This window comes from Malaclemys terrapin, chromosome 7, assembly GCF_027887155.1.
Source record: "Malaclemys terrapin pileata isolate rMalTer1 chromosome 7, rMalTer1.hap1, whole genome shotgun sequence".
Taxonomy (NCBI): Eukaryota; Metazoa; Chordata; order Testudines; family Emydidae; genus Malaclemys; species Malaclemys terrapin.
Window position 1 is genome coordinate 105,168,892 of NC_071511.1, and position 17,665 is coordinate 105,186,556.

Here is a 17,665-nt window from a genome sequence, read left to right on the forward strand (position 1 = left end):
TTGCCAATGAACCCTCTCAAAATAAGATGCTTCACTCCTCCCCACCCCCAGCATGTACACAATTATTTACTCTTTTCCTATTTACACTTAACACAGCATTTATAAAAGTACCATTGATTTTTTTAAAGTATTATTATCTGTAAGTGGTAGCTGGCAGATTGTTTACATAAAACATTCCAAATTACAATTTATAACAAGTTTAAAGCTCCTTGAAGGTCACTTGATGCAAGTTTACTACTTGGCATTCATTTAGCGAGAGAGAGAGAGTGTAAAAGAGAAAAGCAGTGCAACATGCTTTTTTTTTTTTTTTTTTTTTTTTTTTACCTTGCCCTTGTCAAAGTAATGGATAATTTCTTGATAAAGCTGATCTTTAAGTTGTCCTTGAGTAGTTGCCTGGTATCCATCTCGCTGAGTAAGATGTGCTGCACATGCTTCTTCTGACCACTAAACCAGATATGAAGAGTGAAAAAAATGAAGGCAATAAAAGGTGATGTAACATATCAATGACATTGGGCTAATGCAAATGTTCAATCTTGGTTTATTTTTAAAAGTGCCATCAGGGCTGGCCCGATATTTAAAAGATTTTACAGCACCTATGATGCCGTATTTTGATTTCCAGGGCAGTGGAGTTACTTACCTGAACTATAGTAAATATAGAATGGTTTATATATCTCAGCATCAGCTAAGGGACAGGTCTTTGAGGTGGTTTCCTTTTCTCCTTGATAGAAGGGATTAGAGTGACCTGGCACTCTTGATCAACACAGTTGGCTGGATAAATAACCATTATTAGTAGGTTTACACTGAGAGAAAGCCTACAAAACTGGGTTATGTCAATATGAGTGGACAGAACTGTATACATAGAAGGTAAAGAGCTAAAATTCTTGGAGAAAAATGACTGGAGAAAAAGGAAAAATAGCAAACAAAAATATAAAGGCTGCCTGAAATTGGTGTGCATGTGGGGGAAGGGGGAGGGGGGATCTTGCTCTTTGTAACTTTCTAAACAATTTGACTCCATGACTATCTTCATTAAGGTTGAGAGGGTCTTTTCCCCCAATTGCTGGCTCAATGAACAACAGACTGTCTCACACTTTGATCCTACCATACCGAGGCATGATACTTACCATAGAACAAAAAAACAGTGCCAACTACCAGAGATGCGATGATAAGCCTGCACGGCCCACAACCTGAAATGTCCTGTTACAAACACTGTCTTTAAAAATACGTAATTTATATACAGATGTGTTTTCAATAAGAACATTACGGGTATAGTGTTTTATCTAAAATATCCATCTGGGAGGTGGTAAGGGGGAGGGATAAGGTGAAACTTCAAGTAGATTAGAAAAATAAAATTCAAAGAACTGCTCATTTTCTCCTACGGAATGTAAAATTATTGTTTTCTTGTCCCCAAAAGTAAAAGGTACAACTTTGGGATGAAAAGGAGTCCCTGCAAGGGCAGCAATTCATAGATTCATTCACAGAATTTAAAGTCAGAAGGGACTATTAGGTGATCTAGTCAGACCGCCTGCATATTACGAAATTTCACCCAGTTACTCCTGCACTGAGCTCAATAACTTGTGTTTGACTAAAGCATATGTTCCAGAAAGACATCCAGTCTTGATTGGAAAGAATCAACAGACAGAATCCATGACTTCCTTGGTAATCTGTTCCAGTGGTTCATCACCCTCACTGTTAAAACTGTGTGCTTTATTTCTAATATGAATTTGTCTGGATTCAGCTTCCAGCTTCCATTGGTTCTTGTTATGCCTTCCTCCACTAGATTAAAGAACCCTTTGACACCCAATATTTTCTCCCCCTGAAGGTACTTATGTACTGTAATCAAGTCACCTCTCAATCTTCTTTTTGATAAACAAACAGATTTAGCTATTTAAGTGTGTCACTGCTCCTAGATTTAGAACTTTGATTAGATCACCAAGCAATTAGATTTGATTAACAACCGATTAGATTAGATTACCAAGCGATCCAGACCACTCAGTATGACAATCTATTTGTCTGGGCTAGAACAATTTTAGTATATACTCTATAGAATGAGTTTAATCAGAAACAAGTTGCATCTGGAAGGAAGAATAAATGTGCTTCCAAAGACCCAGTGATAATTTCAATTTTCAAGTCTCCACTGCTCAGCTTCAAGTCACATTTCTATAAGTAGCCACTTTTTTGTATGCAAAAGCCATATTGCTAAACTACACAAATTCCAAAGGAGTCTAAAATGCAATTACATTTTTCCATACACAAAGAGCTACTGTGTACTATTAGTTTGAACAACTTAATTTAGACCAAATGAAAATAACAAGAAAAAACATTTCCATGAGACAGAAAGTCTCCATGAGTGTGTGTGTGTCCGTCCAGCCGGCCTATATATGGTGTGGAGTAATTCTAAGAACTAAATAGCTGCAGATTTAAAGGTGGGATTTTCAAAAGCATTCAGGGCTGACCTAAATCTCATCCCATTAAAACCGATTTGTGTTTTACCATTGACTTCAATCTGACGACATTTATTCTAGTGCTGAGTGCCATTGAAAATCCCATCCTCAAGGTCCAGTGGAAAAAAACCTGAAGCTTTGAAGTTTAAAGTTACAAGCTCCACAGTAATGAAGAGACACTACATGAACTGAAAAAGAAGTAAATAAACTTTAGAAATTTTGACATAATCCAACCATTCACTGAAGGATTTAGAAGAAAACGTTTCTCAGGGGCAGGTTATCCCATAATGCCTACTGAAGGGTTTCTTTCACCTTCTTCTGAAGTATATGGTCTTGACTACTATTAGAGACAAGCTATCAAACTAAATGGACCACTGGTCTCATCAAGTACTTTCCTATGGAAAGTAAAGTAGACTGTATACGCTTTAGGATGTGAAAATCACAACAGATCTGACTTATTTGTACGCCAAAGCAAATGCTACTTTTATTTTTGCTATTTTCTATTGTCTTACATTGCAGAAGTAGAAAACTGATTATATGATGGATATTTCATTTCAATTAATTAACAGTAGTAAATTAAAATACTCATCTGGTATCTGAAAACATTTTATAAGGGAGAATAAAAATATATTCCAAAGTGTGGTTAATTGAAATAGTTTAAACTCTAAATTGAGGACACATAAAAACATATTGATTAAAAAATTGCAAAATCTAATGAGTAAAAGACAGAGAGAAATTATCTTGCACTCTGAACTCCATCATCTTCCTGGAAGATGCAGCACCTCAGTAGAGGGAAATGTTTTATCTGGTCTATCAGACTTGGTTGTGGAACATATGATCAAGCAAGTTATGACAATCTAGACATCATTTAATAACCCCAGTAAGAAAATATTATCCAGACTGTCAATCCCATTTAATTTCCCTAATGGGAATAACAGAGATCCTTGTGTCCACAAAATCAGCTAGTTATTCATTCAAATTTGTAATCAAAACCCCCTGGAAAATTCAGTGTGACTGAAGGTGTCAGAGCCATCTTCTCAAATCTTTATCTTCATAAGTTATGTCTCTGTATAGTATATTTCATTATGAAAGCAATAACTTATAAAAGCACTTTAGCAATAGCTTTATCCTTTAAGTGCCAGCTGAATATCATTGACATTTTCATTTTTATATAATCACCAATCAAGTTTAAAATAAAGTGGAGTATATACCATTGAAAATGTCTTCACACAATTCCATAAAAGTGTTCTGAACCACATTCAACCTTACAACTACAATTTTGGCACAATGTATTCACAATCCTGAGAGAAAAGTAAGAAGGCGCCCAGGATAGCCTTTAAAAGTGTTTCAGTCAACATTTTCAATTGTGTCTTTCTAAATGCAAGTTTATTTATTCTTTATTCCAAACATTTTTCTCTGTGTTCCCCAGATTAAAACTACTAAAACTACTTTGCTGCAAATTATTCGCTAAAAATCCTTATGAAATTAGTTGCTGTTTGAAGGGCCGACTTCTTTCTTATGAAGGACAACTCTATCTTTCATATATCCGATAACTGGTAGGTTTTTGTCCTTTGGCAAATAGCTGTTGACGTGGGGTTTTTTGTAGTGCTTTCCACTACAGGATACTGCACTACAAAATCATAAAAGCTTTTAATTTATACGTCTGTTAAAGCTCTAGGTACAAACACTGAGCTACATATTGTTTATATCTCTATGCATACACGTATATACATATTTACATAAATGCATACTTTCTAAATTGATGAATTATTTTGAATTATTGCTATCACAACAATGAAATATTATAATGACAAATTACAAGAATTAAACTACTTTGTACTCACAGTTGTATGCTTGAGAGTGCAAATTTGGGTTTTACAAATGAAGTGCAAAGACAAATTTTGCATGCAAAACTTAAGCATTAACCTTGCAAAATATGCATTAACCTTTTGTTACTTTGCCTATCAGTCAATTCTTTGTGGAATTCAGGGTTATCATTCTAGTTCTCACAGGGAAGTTCCCATGACTATTTTGATTCCCACTTTTGGAAGCTGTGATTTCACTATACATACCTATTTTACCATAAACACTGTTTTCCATTAGTTACCTATACAGAAGCCTCATTCTAAAAAAATATCTTCAGGGCTGGACAAAGTATTTTGCATGGAAACTTTTTTCATTGTAGAAAAATGACCTTTGTTCACAACTGAAACTTTTCATGAAAAACGGTCAAAATTATTGACATTTTCAATTTTTTGCAAAAATGTTCATAATATTTTTATAGTTTTCACCAAATTTTTATTGAAATGTTTATCAAAATTGTTACGGAAAAATTTAATTTACCAATAACTGTCTTTTCTTAGAGTTTTCAATAAACAAAGTATTATTAAAATGAATGCAGTACAAGTTTTCATAAAAATATAATGGAAGATTTCATAGAAAATGGGTAATTTCAAACTCTGCTAAACAGAAATAACAAACAATTTCAAAAATTTTCACCAAATAATTTCCCTATTTTTACATGTTTTAATTATCATAATAAAATTGAAGTTTATAGAAGGACATGCTTTCTGGTATATGTGCTGCATGAACATCAGCTCACTTATGCAGCTCTCACACACTGAAGACCAAATTCTTCTCTCAATAAGCATATGAAATTTGCATTAAAGTCTATGGGAAGAATGATCAAAAGAGTGAAGATCTTAACACACTGAAGTTTATGCACTATCCAAACTCAACCCCCACATTTAATTCTTTCTTCTACTTTTCCATGTCTCATTCTTTGAGCTCCCTTCCAGTGACACAGGATCTAACCCTGCAAAGACTTATGCCAATGCTCAATTTTATGATGTGTGGGTAGCCCCATTGACTCCATATGCACGAAGTTAAGTACAGATGTAAGTTTTTGCACAATCAGGGCCATAAAGAGAAAAACAAAGATTTTAAAAAATCTGACTATTTCCAGTGTGAAGTTTAGATTTCTACTTCACCCCCTCTCTCTTTTAAAGCTAAAAATAAAAACTCATTGTCACTCATTAACATGGGTAGAGTAATAAAGTAAAAATGTGATTTCAAAATGGCATGCATATTGTTGAAGTGCAACTGGAATCTTCCTAGATGACAATTCAGGGAATAAAAGAAACTGTTAATATATGCAGCAATATTTATGATGTAATGATGTAATTAAGCCACTAGTTTTAGATAACAATATGTATAAAGTGAAGCTTTTAAGTAACATTACATTATGGCTGTAATCAAAGCTATAAAAAGGTAGGTATTATTACCTGGTAATATTAAAATTCTGTATGTTTTATTAAGATGTAATAAAATTAATTTAATTTATACTACTAGTCTATTTATTGACCTATTTCAGACATTCCTTAAAGTACAGTGGTATCATTATATGAATTTAGATGCATTCAGTACATGATACCATTGAATTATGCTATTTACTCTTGATCTTATTGCACTTTTACTGCTGATATTTTAGATTATCCTCATCAGTAAGTCATATTGCTCTTCTATGAGACTGAGAGAACATGGATTCAATTTTCGTTCTCTAGGCTAAGTACTACAGTTACAATAATATCTAATTATGGAACATATAGTAAATCACAATACAACTTTGAGTTACTTCTTTTTTTATTTTGAATAAGTCAATAATCATAATTTGTAAATGTGGATGTCCTAAAGCTCATATGAAAAAATAAACACAAAGCTACATAGTAATCTGCCAACAAGAAAATCTTCAAAATGCTTAATATATTTCAAGTACTCTACCTTAAGAAGCTTTGCATGCAGAAGTAATGTGTAGGCAGCTTCAGTGTAGTTATCACACTCTTTGTGCAGGTCACATAGCTTGTACAAATATCTACGGTAATAAAAGAGAGTCAGTTCTTAAAATGTCACAAAATAATTTGTGTTGAAGACTACAACAGATAAATTCTATGTTCAAACAGTAAAACATATCCGGTATTTTTTAAAGCTCATATTTCTCTACTTCAGACAAATTTTTAGAATAAAGCATGCCAAGAAAATCCACAGCAACATCAACAAAATATACTGGTATGTTTTCGAATAGCTATAAAACTGTAACTTGTTCTGATGTCCTGTTTTTTGGAGATGAGTGGAAAAAAAAAAGACAAGTAAAGAGTTTGATATAAAAGTGTAATTCTCTTTAAAGAGCAACACTAGCAACTTGCAGTCCTCACTTCATTTTCCCAAACCATTCCCGTCAGATAAAAAATTCAGACAGAATGATAGGAAAATAAATATAAAATACTAATTATATGAGAAAGAACAATAACTTGCATTTCCATAATGTCTTTCTTCCAAAGAGCTGAAAATGCCTTGCGAATATTAATGAATTTAACCTCACATCACACCTGTGTGGTAGGTGGTATTATCCTAATCTTATAGATGGGGAAATAGACACAGGAGAACAAAGCAATGGGCCCAGAATCATACATGATGTCTGCGGCAGAGCCAGCAAAGAACCAAGGTATTCTGACTTCTAGAACCTCAAGACCAGCCTACATCCTGATAAGAATTCTGTTTTGTTTTTTGTAGCAATTAACAAAAAAATAGATTAATTGTGTACTTTAAAAATCAATTTAAATACAAGCTTTAGTGCCCATATTAAACTGAGCCAACAGTTTCTGTTTACAGAAATAGGATTTGATTCCCATTGACTTCAATGGCTTCTCGATTGGCCTCATACAGATGTTGTATCAGACATATGCATGAATAATGCTCTTGAATGCACTTTCATAGTCAGCAATCTATCCTTCTGTTGCAAGGCACAAATTTAGTGCTTTAAGAAAAAAAGGCAGGTACATGACGAGAATTATGTTACTCTTTCTCCCAAGATGAGAATAAGTGGCTAAGAATGAATGCATAAAGGATATGCAAATACCCATAACACAACAACGAGAGAATCTGTTTCTTCATTTTATCAACAGTACAGCAGATGGAGTATCTTAAATTGATGTAAAAACATGGGAGTAGCAACAAAGTTCACTAGAAAACTGCAATCAGAAGCTATCTTGCAATGTTACCATTTTTAAAGTTACATAATAAAGGAAAATGTTATATGGACTCCTGAAAGCTTTAAGCTTAAAATAAATATTTGACATATATTCATTAACGGTCTTTATTCCAGCAGATTTTGTAAATTGGCAGAAAATAAAATTCAATCAGTTCCTTGCTTTTCTTTTGCCTTAATTTTCTTCTTAATTTCTGCCGCCCCAAGCAAAAAAAAAAAAAAAGCCGCGATCGGCGGCGGCGGCAGTTCAGCGGCAGGTCCTTCGCTCCTAGAGGGAGTGAGGGACCTGCCGCCCCTGAATTGCTGCAGGTGCCGCCCCTCTCCCTTGGCCGCCGCAAGCACCTGCTTGTTAAGCTGGTGCCTGGAGCCGGCCCTGTCTGTAGGTCATAATACCTTTATGTATTTAAATAGTTAATAATAATGAAAGTGAAGGTGATGCAGTAGGGTTAAAAAAATTTATGAGCCTAATTACTGATGCTTATTATTCTCTGTAAACTCAATCTGCTTACGCCTTGGTACAGGTATGTGCCTCTCATTACTGCCATTTCCCCCCCTCCAAATCAGTAGCTTAGTAGACAATTCATTTTCTCCAATTACAGTAAAGTGAGCTGGAAAAAATATGTCAAAGGGCATGCTTACACACCTTATGTACATTTCTTCTCTTTCAATTTCTTTGTAGAAATTCTGAAATATAAAATAATTCGGTTTTAAAGACTTTGATTTCACAGTGTGCCATGTACATAGAATACGTACTAAATTAAAAGTTATAAGTGCACAATATCAACCTCAAAAACTGAAAAATGAAATTTGCCTCTGGTAGAGAAGCCTGTAAGTTATTTAACTATAAAATCTAAAACCATGATGATGTTTCATTGCATAACATTTTACAGCTTACGTTCTACTGCAAAGGTTATGAATCAGAATCACAGTACTGGCAGAAATATACTTCGGGCATTTGCAAGTTACACAGCATTACCAAATTTTAACTGAAAGTAGTTTGTCTACAAAACCATAATTTTAAAGTAACTGTTGAACTATGATTTTTAAACTCTCAACCTTGAGTAATAAGTCATTCACTCTTGAATTCTAATATTTTCTTCAAAAACAGAAAGTTAAAATTGTTCCTTTTTCGGTTTTTATATACCACATCTCATCCTCCTGCAGGAAATGCCTGAATGCCTCTGGCCTTGAGAGAGACAGAGATAAAGTACTGCAAATATTGCAAATGTATGATATGAAACATTAGGAAAGATATTAAAGATGCTAAGATTTACCAAATTTTTTTCCCAACTGTCACGGGGAGACACTGTTCCTTTAAGAGGAAAAAGGCTAGTGCACCTGTGACTAATTAGCTGCCTCTTAAACTGGGTTTAAAAGAAGGCATCTATCCCATATAAGTGGGGAGAGACTGAGAAGGAGTCATCAGAAAAAGGGCAGGTAAGGTAAGGCTGCCTGGGAGTGAAAGATTGACAGGCAAAATCTGCCAGAGACTAGGAGACTGTAGAACAGGGGTGTGCAAACTATGGCCTGTGGGCTGGATCTAGCCCACGAGCTGTTTTAAGCCGGCCCGCTAGCTGCGGCCGGGGAGCGGAATGGGGGGCCGCACCATGCAGGTTGGCCTCACTCAGGTGCTCCGGCCTGGGTGGTGGGTCAGGGGCTGCATCATGCAGCTCCGCCCCACTCTGGTGCTCCGGCCAGGGTGCTGGGTCGAGGGCCACACCACGCAGCTCCTGGAAGCAGTGGCATGGCCCTCTTCTGGCTCCTACATGCTCCAATGGCCCCCTTCGGCGCTCCAATGAGAACTGCAGGGGCGGTACCTGTGGATGGGGCAGCGTGCAGAGCTGTCGGGCCACGCCTCCGCATAGGAGCCAGAGAAGGGACATGGCACTGCTTCCAGGAGCTGCTTGAGGTAAGCGCCGCTTGGAGCGTTCACCCCTAAGCCTCTCCCCATGCCCCAACCCTCTGCCCCAGCCTTGATCCCCCTCCCACCCTCCGAACCCCTTAGTCCCAGCCCAGAGCACTCTCCTACACCCCAAACTCCTCATCACCAGCCCCACGCCAGAGCCCGCCCCCCAACCAGAGCCCTCATCCCCTCTCGCACCCCAACCCCAATTTTGTGAGCATTCATGTGTCCCTTCTCCAGCTCCTACATGGAGGCATGGCCAGGCAGCTCTGCACGCTGCCCCATCTGCAGGCACCGCCCCTGGAGCTTCTGTTGGAGCACTGGAGGGGGCCACTGGAGCGCGGCCATGCCACAGAAGCCGCATGGTGCGACCCCCGACCCAGCGCCCTGGCTGGAGCACCGGAACGGGGCTGAGCTGCGTGGTGTAGCCCCTGACCCCGCTCCCCTGCGGGATCTAGTGGGTCAGCTTAAAACAGCTCACAGGCCGGATCCGGCCTGCACTTTGCCCACCCCTGCTCTAGTAAGTACGAACTAAATTCATCCCTGTGGCAAAGGGCAAGTGCAAGGCCTATGTCCCATTTAAGACCTACTTTGAGGTTTTAAGAAATAATTAAATGGTGAATTGATGTTAGGCTGGCCCTCTGTACAAGGATGAATTTCCCCCTAGGCGCACTAAGGATGAAAAGATTATGTTAAACCCAAAGGCTGAATACATCTTTAAAATGAGACCATGTCATCAAATATGATTTAAAATCTATGAGCCAAGTACTGCCCTGAGATGTTTGCATGCATCTTCCAATGACTTCAATGGGAGTGTTGTGTGGGAGTATCTGAGGGCAATTTGGCTCAATGACAATAAATCCCCCACAAAATTTACCATATGCAAATATTTGAAATATTGAGATCACATCCAGTATAACAAAAATTCAGCATTCAAAAATGTGTCTCTATATAGATGAAGAAAGAGGAGTATATTAACTGAAAGACAAGATGTGGTTAGAGAGACACCCGAGTGCACATTTAGATTCCCATATAGCTGATATGACAAGTTTTACTAAGAAGGATTCTCAGAGTTGACATTAAAGGAAAAACAACAAGCATAGGGTATGAAGATGGGAAGGAAAAATAAATCTCTTTCCTAGTAGACTTTTCCAGTTTTATAAATGACTATAACTTCTTTTATATCTTCTTAAAAGCCACCGCAAATGCCTCTTTATTTTTGTAATTTCTTTGTCAGTTACGAACAGGCAGCCTCTTGTCACTCTAATTCTACTCAGAATGGCATGCTGCCTCTTCCACAAGCAATCTAAGTCATTCCTTGGATCACTGATCAGTGGCAACTTCAAGAGTTCTCTCCTCTTCAGAGTATAAAGTGCTCAGTCTCTGCTGTACATACACAAGAAAAGCAAACTCTAATGCAAATTGTCATTTCTAAATTGACAGATCTGTATGCTGTGCCATTCTGTCACATGGGTTTGGCAACTGGGCCAAGTAATCCACCATCTGTGCAGTCTCCCTCATACAACCAATGAAATTGTTTCATGCAAATTAGCTTCAGAATAAAGCTGGTAATTGGTTGAGTTACCTCTGATGTCTTGGAAAGAAACCACTTGCCACTTGCAAAGCAAGGGACAGAGGCACTCCGACTCACCACCACAGGCGGTAAGAAGGAACTGAGAGGGCACAGGGCTGACGGTGCCTGATATACCGCAGCATGAGCGCAGCACTCCAGGAGGCGCCACAGCCGGCTCTACGGGTACCGCTAAGACAAAAATCTCAGATGGCTGCGCATATGGGTACGCGCACACCTGCAATGGAATTGACATAAGCAAGCACCTGAAGAAGAACCCAGTGATATTCTGAACCAAAGGAGCTCTCAACCATTCTTGTAGCTGCTTCCATCACTTCACACTGTCTCAACAGATATTTTAGGCTTCAAAGTAACACACAGGTGACAATCCTGGTATCTGACTGTACAGATGATGAAGTGGTAGATGGGTTGTACTGACAGGAGCTGAGGATGACTACATTACTCCCTTTCTAAATTCTCCCTTAAAAAAAATAAAATGAAAAAGTAAATGTGCCGAACAATATTTTTCAAGAACTCCCCTCTTTAAATCAGATTCATCAGCCTAACAGCTGGGTGAAAATCATAAGATCTTTCATTTAGAACAAACAGAAGCTTGCTTTTAAAATTAAAAATTCAGTACCCATTCTAAATTTAGCCGACTCATTTCTTCTCACTCACCAGTACATTGACAGTGCAGCTCATGCGATTTTCTTTGTTTTCATCGTGCATTATAGTTCTGTAATCCAGCAGTCTTTCCATCAGACGGACAACAAGTTTGACAAAAGTTTCTCCATTTTTAGCAAGATATTTGTGTTTTCTGCAGTGCTCCAAGAGTCTGAAAAATAATTACACGCTCCTTGTTAAACACATTCAAGAAGAGGTACTAAACTAAGGTGCAATTTTAAATATTTTGCACCATTAACAGATTTTAATTATTTCTGGGCTACAAAGTTCATTGTAGTCTAAATATATTCTGACTTAAATCCCACTGCTAATCAACACTTACATTTTGTCAAATAACACTTTGTACTGTTCATCTCCTCTGCCTCCTTCCACTTCATGATCCAGTTTTGTGATGATCTCGTTTTCAAACTATAATAAACAGAGCAAGCATAAATAATCAGTATGGCAAATATTTCATTTTATTACTGTAGCATTAATGGTTCATAGATTGGTTGGATATCTCTATGATATGTTTAACCACTGTTTTTAAGCCTGATTGACTTTAAAAGTCTGCAATCTCAGATATCCATTATGATCTGCTGCCCTATAAGGATTTTCATTTGAGGAAACCATTGGTCATGTTGTTAAATGAAGCTTAAATATATGCATTAGGGAAATCTAAATAAGGTGGCTGATGACAGGAAGGAGTGTGTGTGGGGGGACACACACAATTTCGCCTCCAGTGATTACAATAGCAACAAATACAACTCAACTGGATGAACATCCTAACATCTCTTTTTGGCTTACACTGTAACACACCTAATAGACAGTTTCAATGTCATTCCTGAAGGGAAGAAAGTTCTTTTGAATGGGTTAAGATCAGTATTTGTATTTAAGAAGTTATGAGAGTACGCACTCAAAGGGATATTAACTATTTTAATAGTGGATTGGATAGTTCCATGGATTTTTAACGTAGTACAAAGCCTTTTGCCTCTAGTTGCCATGCCATTTTGAATCTGGTCCAGGTTGGTAGTAAACTAAAGTTGTTACCACAGGATTGGTGACTGGCAACCTACCATACATGGAATGAGTGATGTTGTCTTATAATATCTAGGGTACAGGTATCCACATCAGAAATATATATACTATTTAGTATATCAGTTGGCGGAAGGGCCAGAATTGAATGGGCCAATGACACTGAACTACCCTATCACAGCTGGAGGTAGTCCCATTAGGTCAGAGTGGGAGTACATTGGTAGAGCAGTGTCATGAAACTCACTGTCTCTTGCTCATGCTCTACCTATTCTGTGGCTAAATGAAAGACTTCAGTCTCCAAGACTCTCCATCCAATATCTTTCACAAGAACTAAAATGTACTCAATTGTTTTAAATATAAAGAGATGTATTTTTCCCCTACACTTTGCATCTCTTTAATAGTAGAGTAAACAATAATATATTTCAATGAAAAAGAATTGTCTTCAGCCTGAGATTCTTAGTCTAACTCAAACTATCCATTCGCCAATAACTTAATTCTCAGTTATACCATGGCTCATTTATGTCACTCTTGTAGCAAACAGGGGCCTTAAAGTGGGACTAAATTACATTTGCACCTACTTTAATGCCTGTTTATATTGCCGGAGCAGTGTACAGGGGCCGTACCATAACTGAGAATTCAGTCCTAAGACTCTACTATTGCAATGACATATATATTACAAATAACTAAGCAAACACAGATTCCTTTACCACAAGAGACAATAAAAATGAGACAAAAACAAGTATGACTTTAAACAAGTGTAATATAGAGATCACTTGCAAAAGATTTAGATGAAGTCTAAGCTCTGGACAAATTTTCCTCATCAAATGTCCTACACCCAAAATGTAGTGAATCTGCCACGAAGAAAAATTCCTTCCTACTCCCACATATAGCAATCGGGATAACTATTTGCATAAGGACAAAGATCAACTCACATCAACAGTAATCAGTAGTTAAATAACTGCAACATGCACATGATCTGTGAGAGACCAATATGGGAAGGGCCAAATGATGTCAGTGCTTACCAAGGAAAAGCTATGGGAAGAGATGGTGAGAAGAAACATCCTGTAGTGGGCAAGAAAGTGGATATGTGTGGCTGCCTTCCATTAGCAGCCTTTCATGGCCCCTCACACTCCTGAAGCAACCATAATCAAGAGTGGTTTGGAAACACACCAGTCTCAGGCCAGCAGAATTCACATACAAATCCTGGCCATTTGGCTGAATAGAATGTGTGGGAGAATCTGTCCTGCTCCTAGCAGTCCTACAGATGGCAGGAATCAGTATCTGTGAACAGCTTAGTAGCAACAAAGGAGATCTAAACATCCACTCTTTAGAGTCAAATTATTTGATTCAAGCTCTTAACATCTGGATGTGCCTGCAGTAACTCTTCCAAAAGATCCCTAGCATTGTTTGCATCTCCTCATCTGAGGCCCAGTCCCCCTTCAACTCCCAGTCCCAGGCTCACTCTCCCAGGTTCCTTGACCCAATTTTCCTTCCCCAGTAAGGATCCTGTCCCCTCTGCTTTAAAGTGAGGTGGCTTCCTCCTCCATACTGCCTGGGAACAAGCAGAGGGAGCACTGAGAGCAGAGGAGAGCCAATCTCCCTGCTCTGAGTTTGATGGCTGGTGCTGCAATGTGGCGAGCAGCAAAACTAGAAAAAGCAATTGCAGGAAAGTCCTGCTTAGCCCCTGAACCCCTAGAATGGAACATGCTCAGTACAGTCTGAATCTTAGTGATCATTTAGCCGCCAAACTCCCAACTGGTCTCCACTGAGCATGTGTGAACTGAGATTTTCCAAAAGTTTATAACTTGGACAAATTTAGGCAACTTTTTAGGGAACAGCAAAAGGCACATCCCTGACTCCAGGGAACCCCCTCAATCAAATATCAAGCCCATGTTTCAAAGCACAGAGGCTCTAGCGCTTCTCTGTAAAATGATTATTGAATTTATTTTAAAAAATGTGGGCAAAATAATGGACGTTTTCCTAATATCATTCTCTGAAATTGGCTGAATCATTTTTGCTGAAGCTTTAACAAACAAACACCCACACGCAGCCTGAGGTAGACAGGCAGATCTGGAAAACTTCAGCCCAAATGTTTAAAGTTTGGTAAAGTTATAAGCAATTGAAAACAGGGATTTATAATTAGATGTCTCAGGCAACCTTAACTATAGGTAGTGCTGCTAGCGCTGCCTATAAATATACAATATATACAGTATTAAAAATCGTCTGAGTATCTAAGATATAGTGCATACTACAACCATTTTAAATGCTTTGTTTGGCCAGATATTAAAAAAATAAAAAGCCCATAAAAAAAATTAAAACGCAAGTTGTAGAGAATTTCAAATGTCCCCTTCTGTGCCCTAGCTGAAACAAAGTGACTCTTAATACATTGCAAGAATTATTTCAGAAATAAAATGAAAATGAGAAAAGGAATCCACCACTTCAAAAAAGCAAAAACAAATTATGAAGCCCAACCCTGTAGTACAAAGACAAATCCAATAACATTTAAACCACTAAGTAAAACAAAAGTCACAAATTTCATGTTCTCTAATGAGGCACAAAAAAGAATGGTCTTTCCCCTCCTAGCTGAAGAAATGACATTTGCTGCCAGCATCAGCTCTCTGGGTGCTTTACCTAAGGGGGGAGGGATAGCTCAGTGGTTTGCACATTGGCCTGCTAAACCAGGGATTGTGAGTTCAATCCTTGAGGGGGCCACTTAGGGATCTAGGGCAAAATCAGTACTTGGCCCTGCTAGTGAAGGCAGGGGGCTGGACTCAATGACCTTTCAGGGTCCCTTCCAGCTCTATGAGATAGGTATATCTCTATTTATTTATGTATTTGTTTGCCATCACTGACAAGAAGAGGAGGATTACACTTGACATACAGGATTTCCAACGTTTTGTTGACAGCAAGATTATTCAAATCACATTTCATCTAAATGCAAATTCCTATAAGTTCTAGCTCCTTCTGTAGACCCTAACACTACAGTCTGGGTACCCAGCTATGGTGGCACATCCCTCTGATGCTCGCTTTAGGTTGGCTGAGTGGGCTGAACAATGCTGGAGTATACTAGGGTTATGGCAATCGCTGTGGGGAGAGGCAGAAGGGAATGATTGTGGAAGGGCTTGTTTCCTGGATCCTTGCTGTGGTATTTGGAAGGAAACTGACTGGTTTAGATCAAATACCAGGCACAGGCTGAGAGTACACTATTTAATATTACTTTCAGGGTCTTTTCACAGAAGATTACGGTGTCAATAGTGGCCCTGGGTTCATGTTGATAAATTCAAGGCTTATAAAATTGTTGCCATAAATTTGTTGATTAAGGATGATGCCCTGGCATTGCCTATATTAATTATTCAGGGAGACTGCATCTGATGTTAGTCAAGTGTTTTTTGCAATGAAGATTTTTCACATTATTTTGCATTAAAATTGCTCAGATTCAGACTGAGCAGTCTGCTTCTAGATTGGTGGAACTGATTCTTAAGGGAACAAGTGCTGAGTTCGTGGTGTTTAAGTTCCAGTTGGTGATACTCATTGGAGGTTGTATCTGGAAGTTTAGGGAATGTACTTGTTAGGACCTATGAGTTAGAGCCATATCCCCTGGTTTGTGAAAGCCAGCAGGGTGGTGTTGGGACCACTACTGGAGATTACTGTTAACTCTTCCTTGGAGGTAGTCAAGATGTCAGCTTCATTTTAAAATGGTTGCTAGATCTCTGAGTCAAGAAACCATCCCTTGATGTAGACCATCTACCCAATTATTTCCCTGCTTAGTCTGCCATTTTTGAGAAAGACTACCATGACATCTGAAGGGAGGATATGCCCACAATATGTGGCATCCTCAGGTCTTTTTTAACATCATGAATCAATTTGTTTTTTGGCCTCGGAACAGTATGGAGAGACTACTCAGGTAGCACTGGTTTATGGCTTCCTTCTGCCAAAGGATGAAGATCAGATGCCCAAGCTATTATTTTTTAGTACAGCCAAGCTGCCTTAAATATCATTAATTTTGTGAACTCACATTTGCCAAATGAGAATCTCAGATAGCTGCAACTAGGAAATAAGTTCAAATAAAGAAACAAACAAGATTTCACATTAAGTTTGTACTAAGGTTAGCATGAACCTTAATGAAAACTTCAAGTGGCTTCATCTCCTTCTTTCGTTATACCCCTACAATATCCATCTCCACAGATGGACCTAGGACCAATCACTTACCACAAGGTGATTTTAGTGTTCAGTGACCTTTACTACCTTACCTCTTTTTCTTGATGTCACTGTGTGGGCCAATCAGCTGTCTTTCAAAGAAATCAGAAGTCAGGAGAATGTTAAATGCCATTGATACTGCATCCCTAGAAAACCCCTTATGATAAGCTACAGAACAAAGTCCTAGAGCCTTTTGGGAAGAGGGTTGAGTTTGTGGGGAGTGTAATCGCCCATGTCACTGCAGCATTGTAAGATCTTGGACAAGTCACAAACTTGTTGTGCCTCTGTTTGCCCATCTATAAGATGAGTATATTAAAACTTCCATATACAGAGATGTGACGTCACTTGAAATTGCCCTGTTCTGTTCATTCCCTTTGAAGCATCTGGCATTGGCCACTGTCAGAAGACAGGATACTGGGCTAGATGAACCACTGGTCTGACCCAGTATGGCCATTCTTATGTGATGTCAGTTGGCTTATAGCCACATTATATCAATGTATATTCCAATTTTTGTGGATATGGGACAGATGTGCTTTGGTGTCCCGTGGGGCTCTTTTCTTAGACCATTACTTTTCAGTATTTATTTGTACCTCTTAGCTTTAATATCATAACAAACTTGTTGGAACTTTCATGCTTACACCAATGACACTCAGCCACTGGATACTATGCTGGTCCTTCTTATTTCTGTTGTTCAGCCTTAAAGTGCAGAAATGGACATCTAATTTCTTTATGCTCAGCGCTTTGGGGTATTTTTGTAGGGAGAGTGAAGAAATTCTGTGGTGTATTATTTTACAGATAAGGAACCTTCTTTC

General features: G+C 38.3%; 1 protein-coding gene across 2 annotated transcripts in view; it reads right to left on the minus strand.

Annotated features, from left to right (window-relative positions):
- Positions 1-17,665, minus strand: part of DOCK1 (dedicator of cytokinesis 1) — a 566,139-nt gene that overhangs the window by 85,473 nt on the left and 463,001 nt on the right. For both annotated transcript variants that reach the window (XM_054033802.1, XM_054033801.1), the window contains exons 34-38: positions 11,965-12,050; positions 11,637-11,793; positions 8,129-8,169; positions 6,222-6,312; positions 325-444 (exon numbers count right to left, since the gene is read on the minus strand). In XM_054033802.1, the coding sequence (XP_053889777.1) occupies positions 325-444; positions 6,222-6,312; positions 8,129-8,169; positions 11,637-11,793; positions 11,965-12,050 (495 nt within the window). The remainder of the gene's footprint in view (positions 1-324; positions 445-6,221; positions 6,313-8,128; positions 8,170-11,636; positions 11,794-11,964; positions 12,051-17,665) is intronic.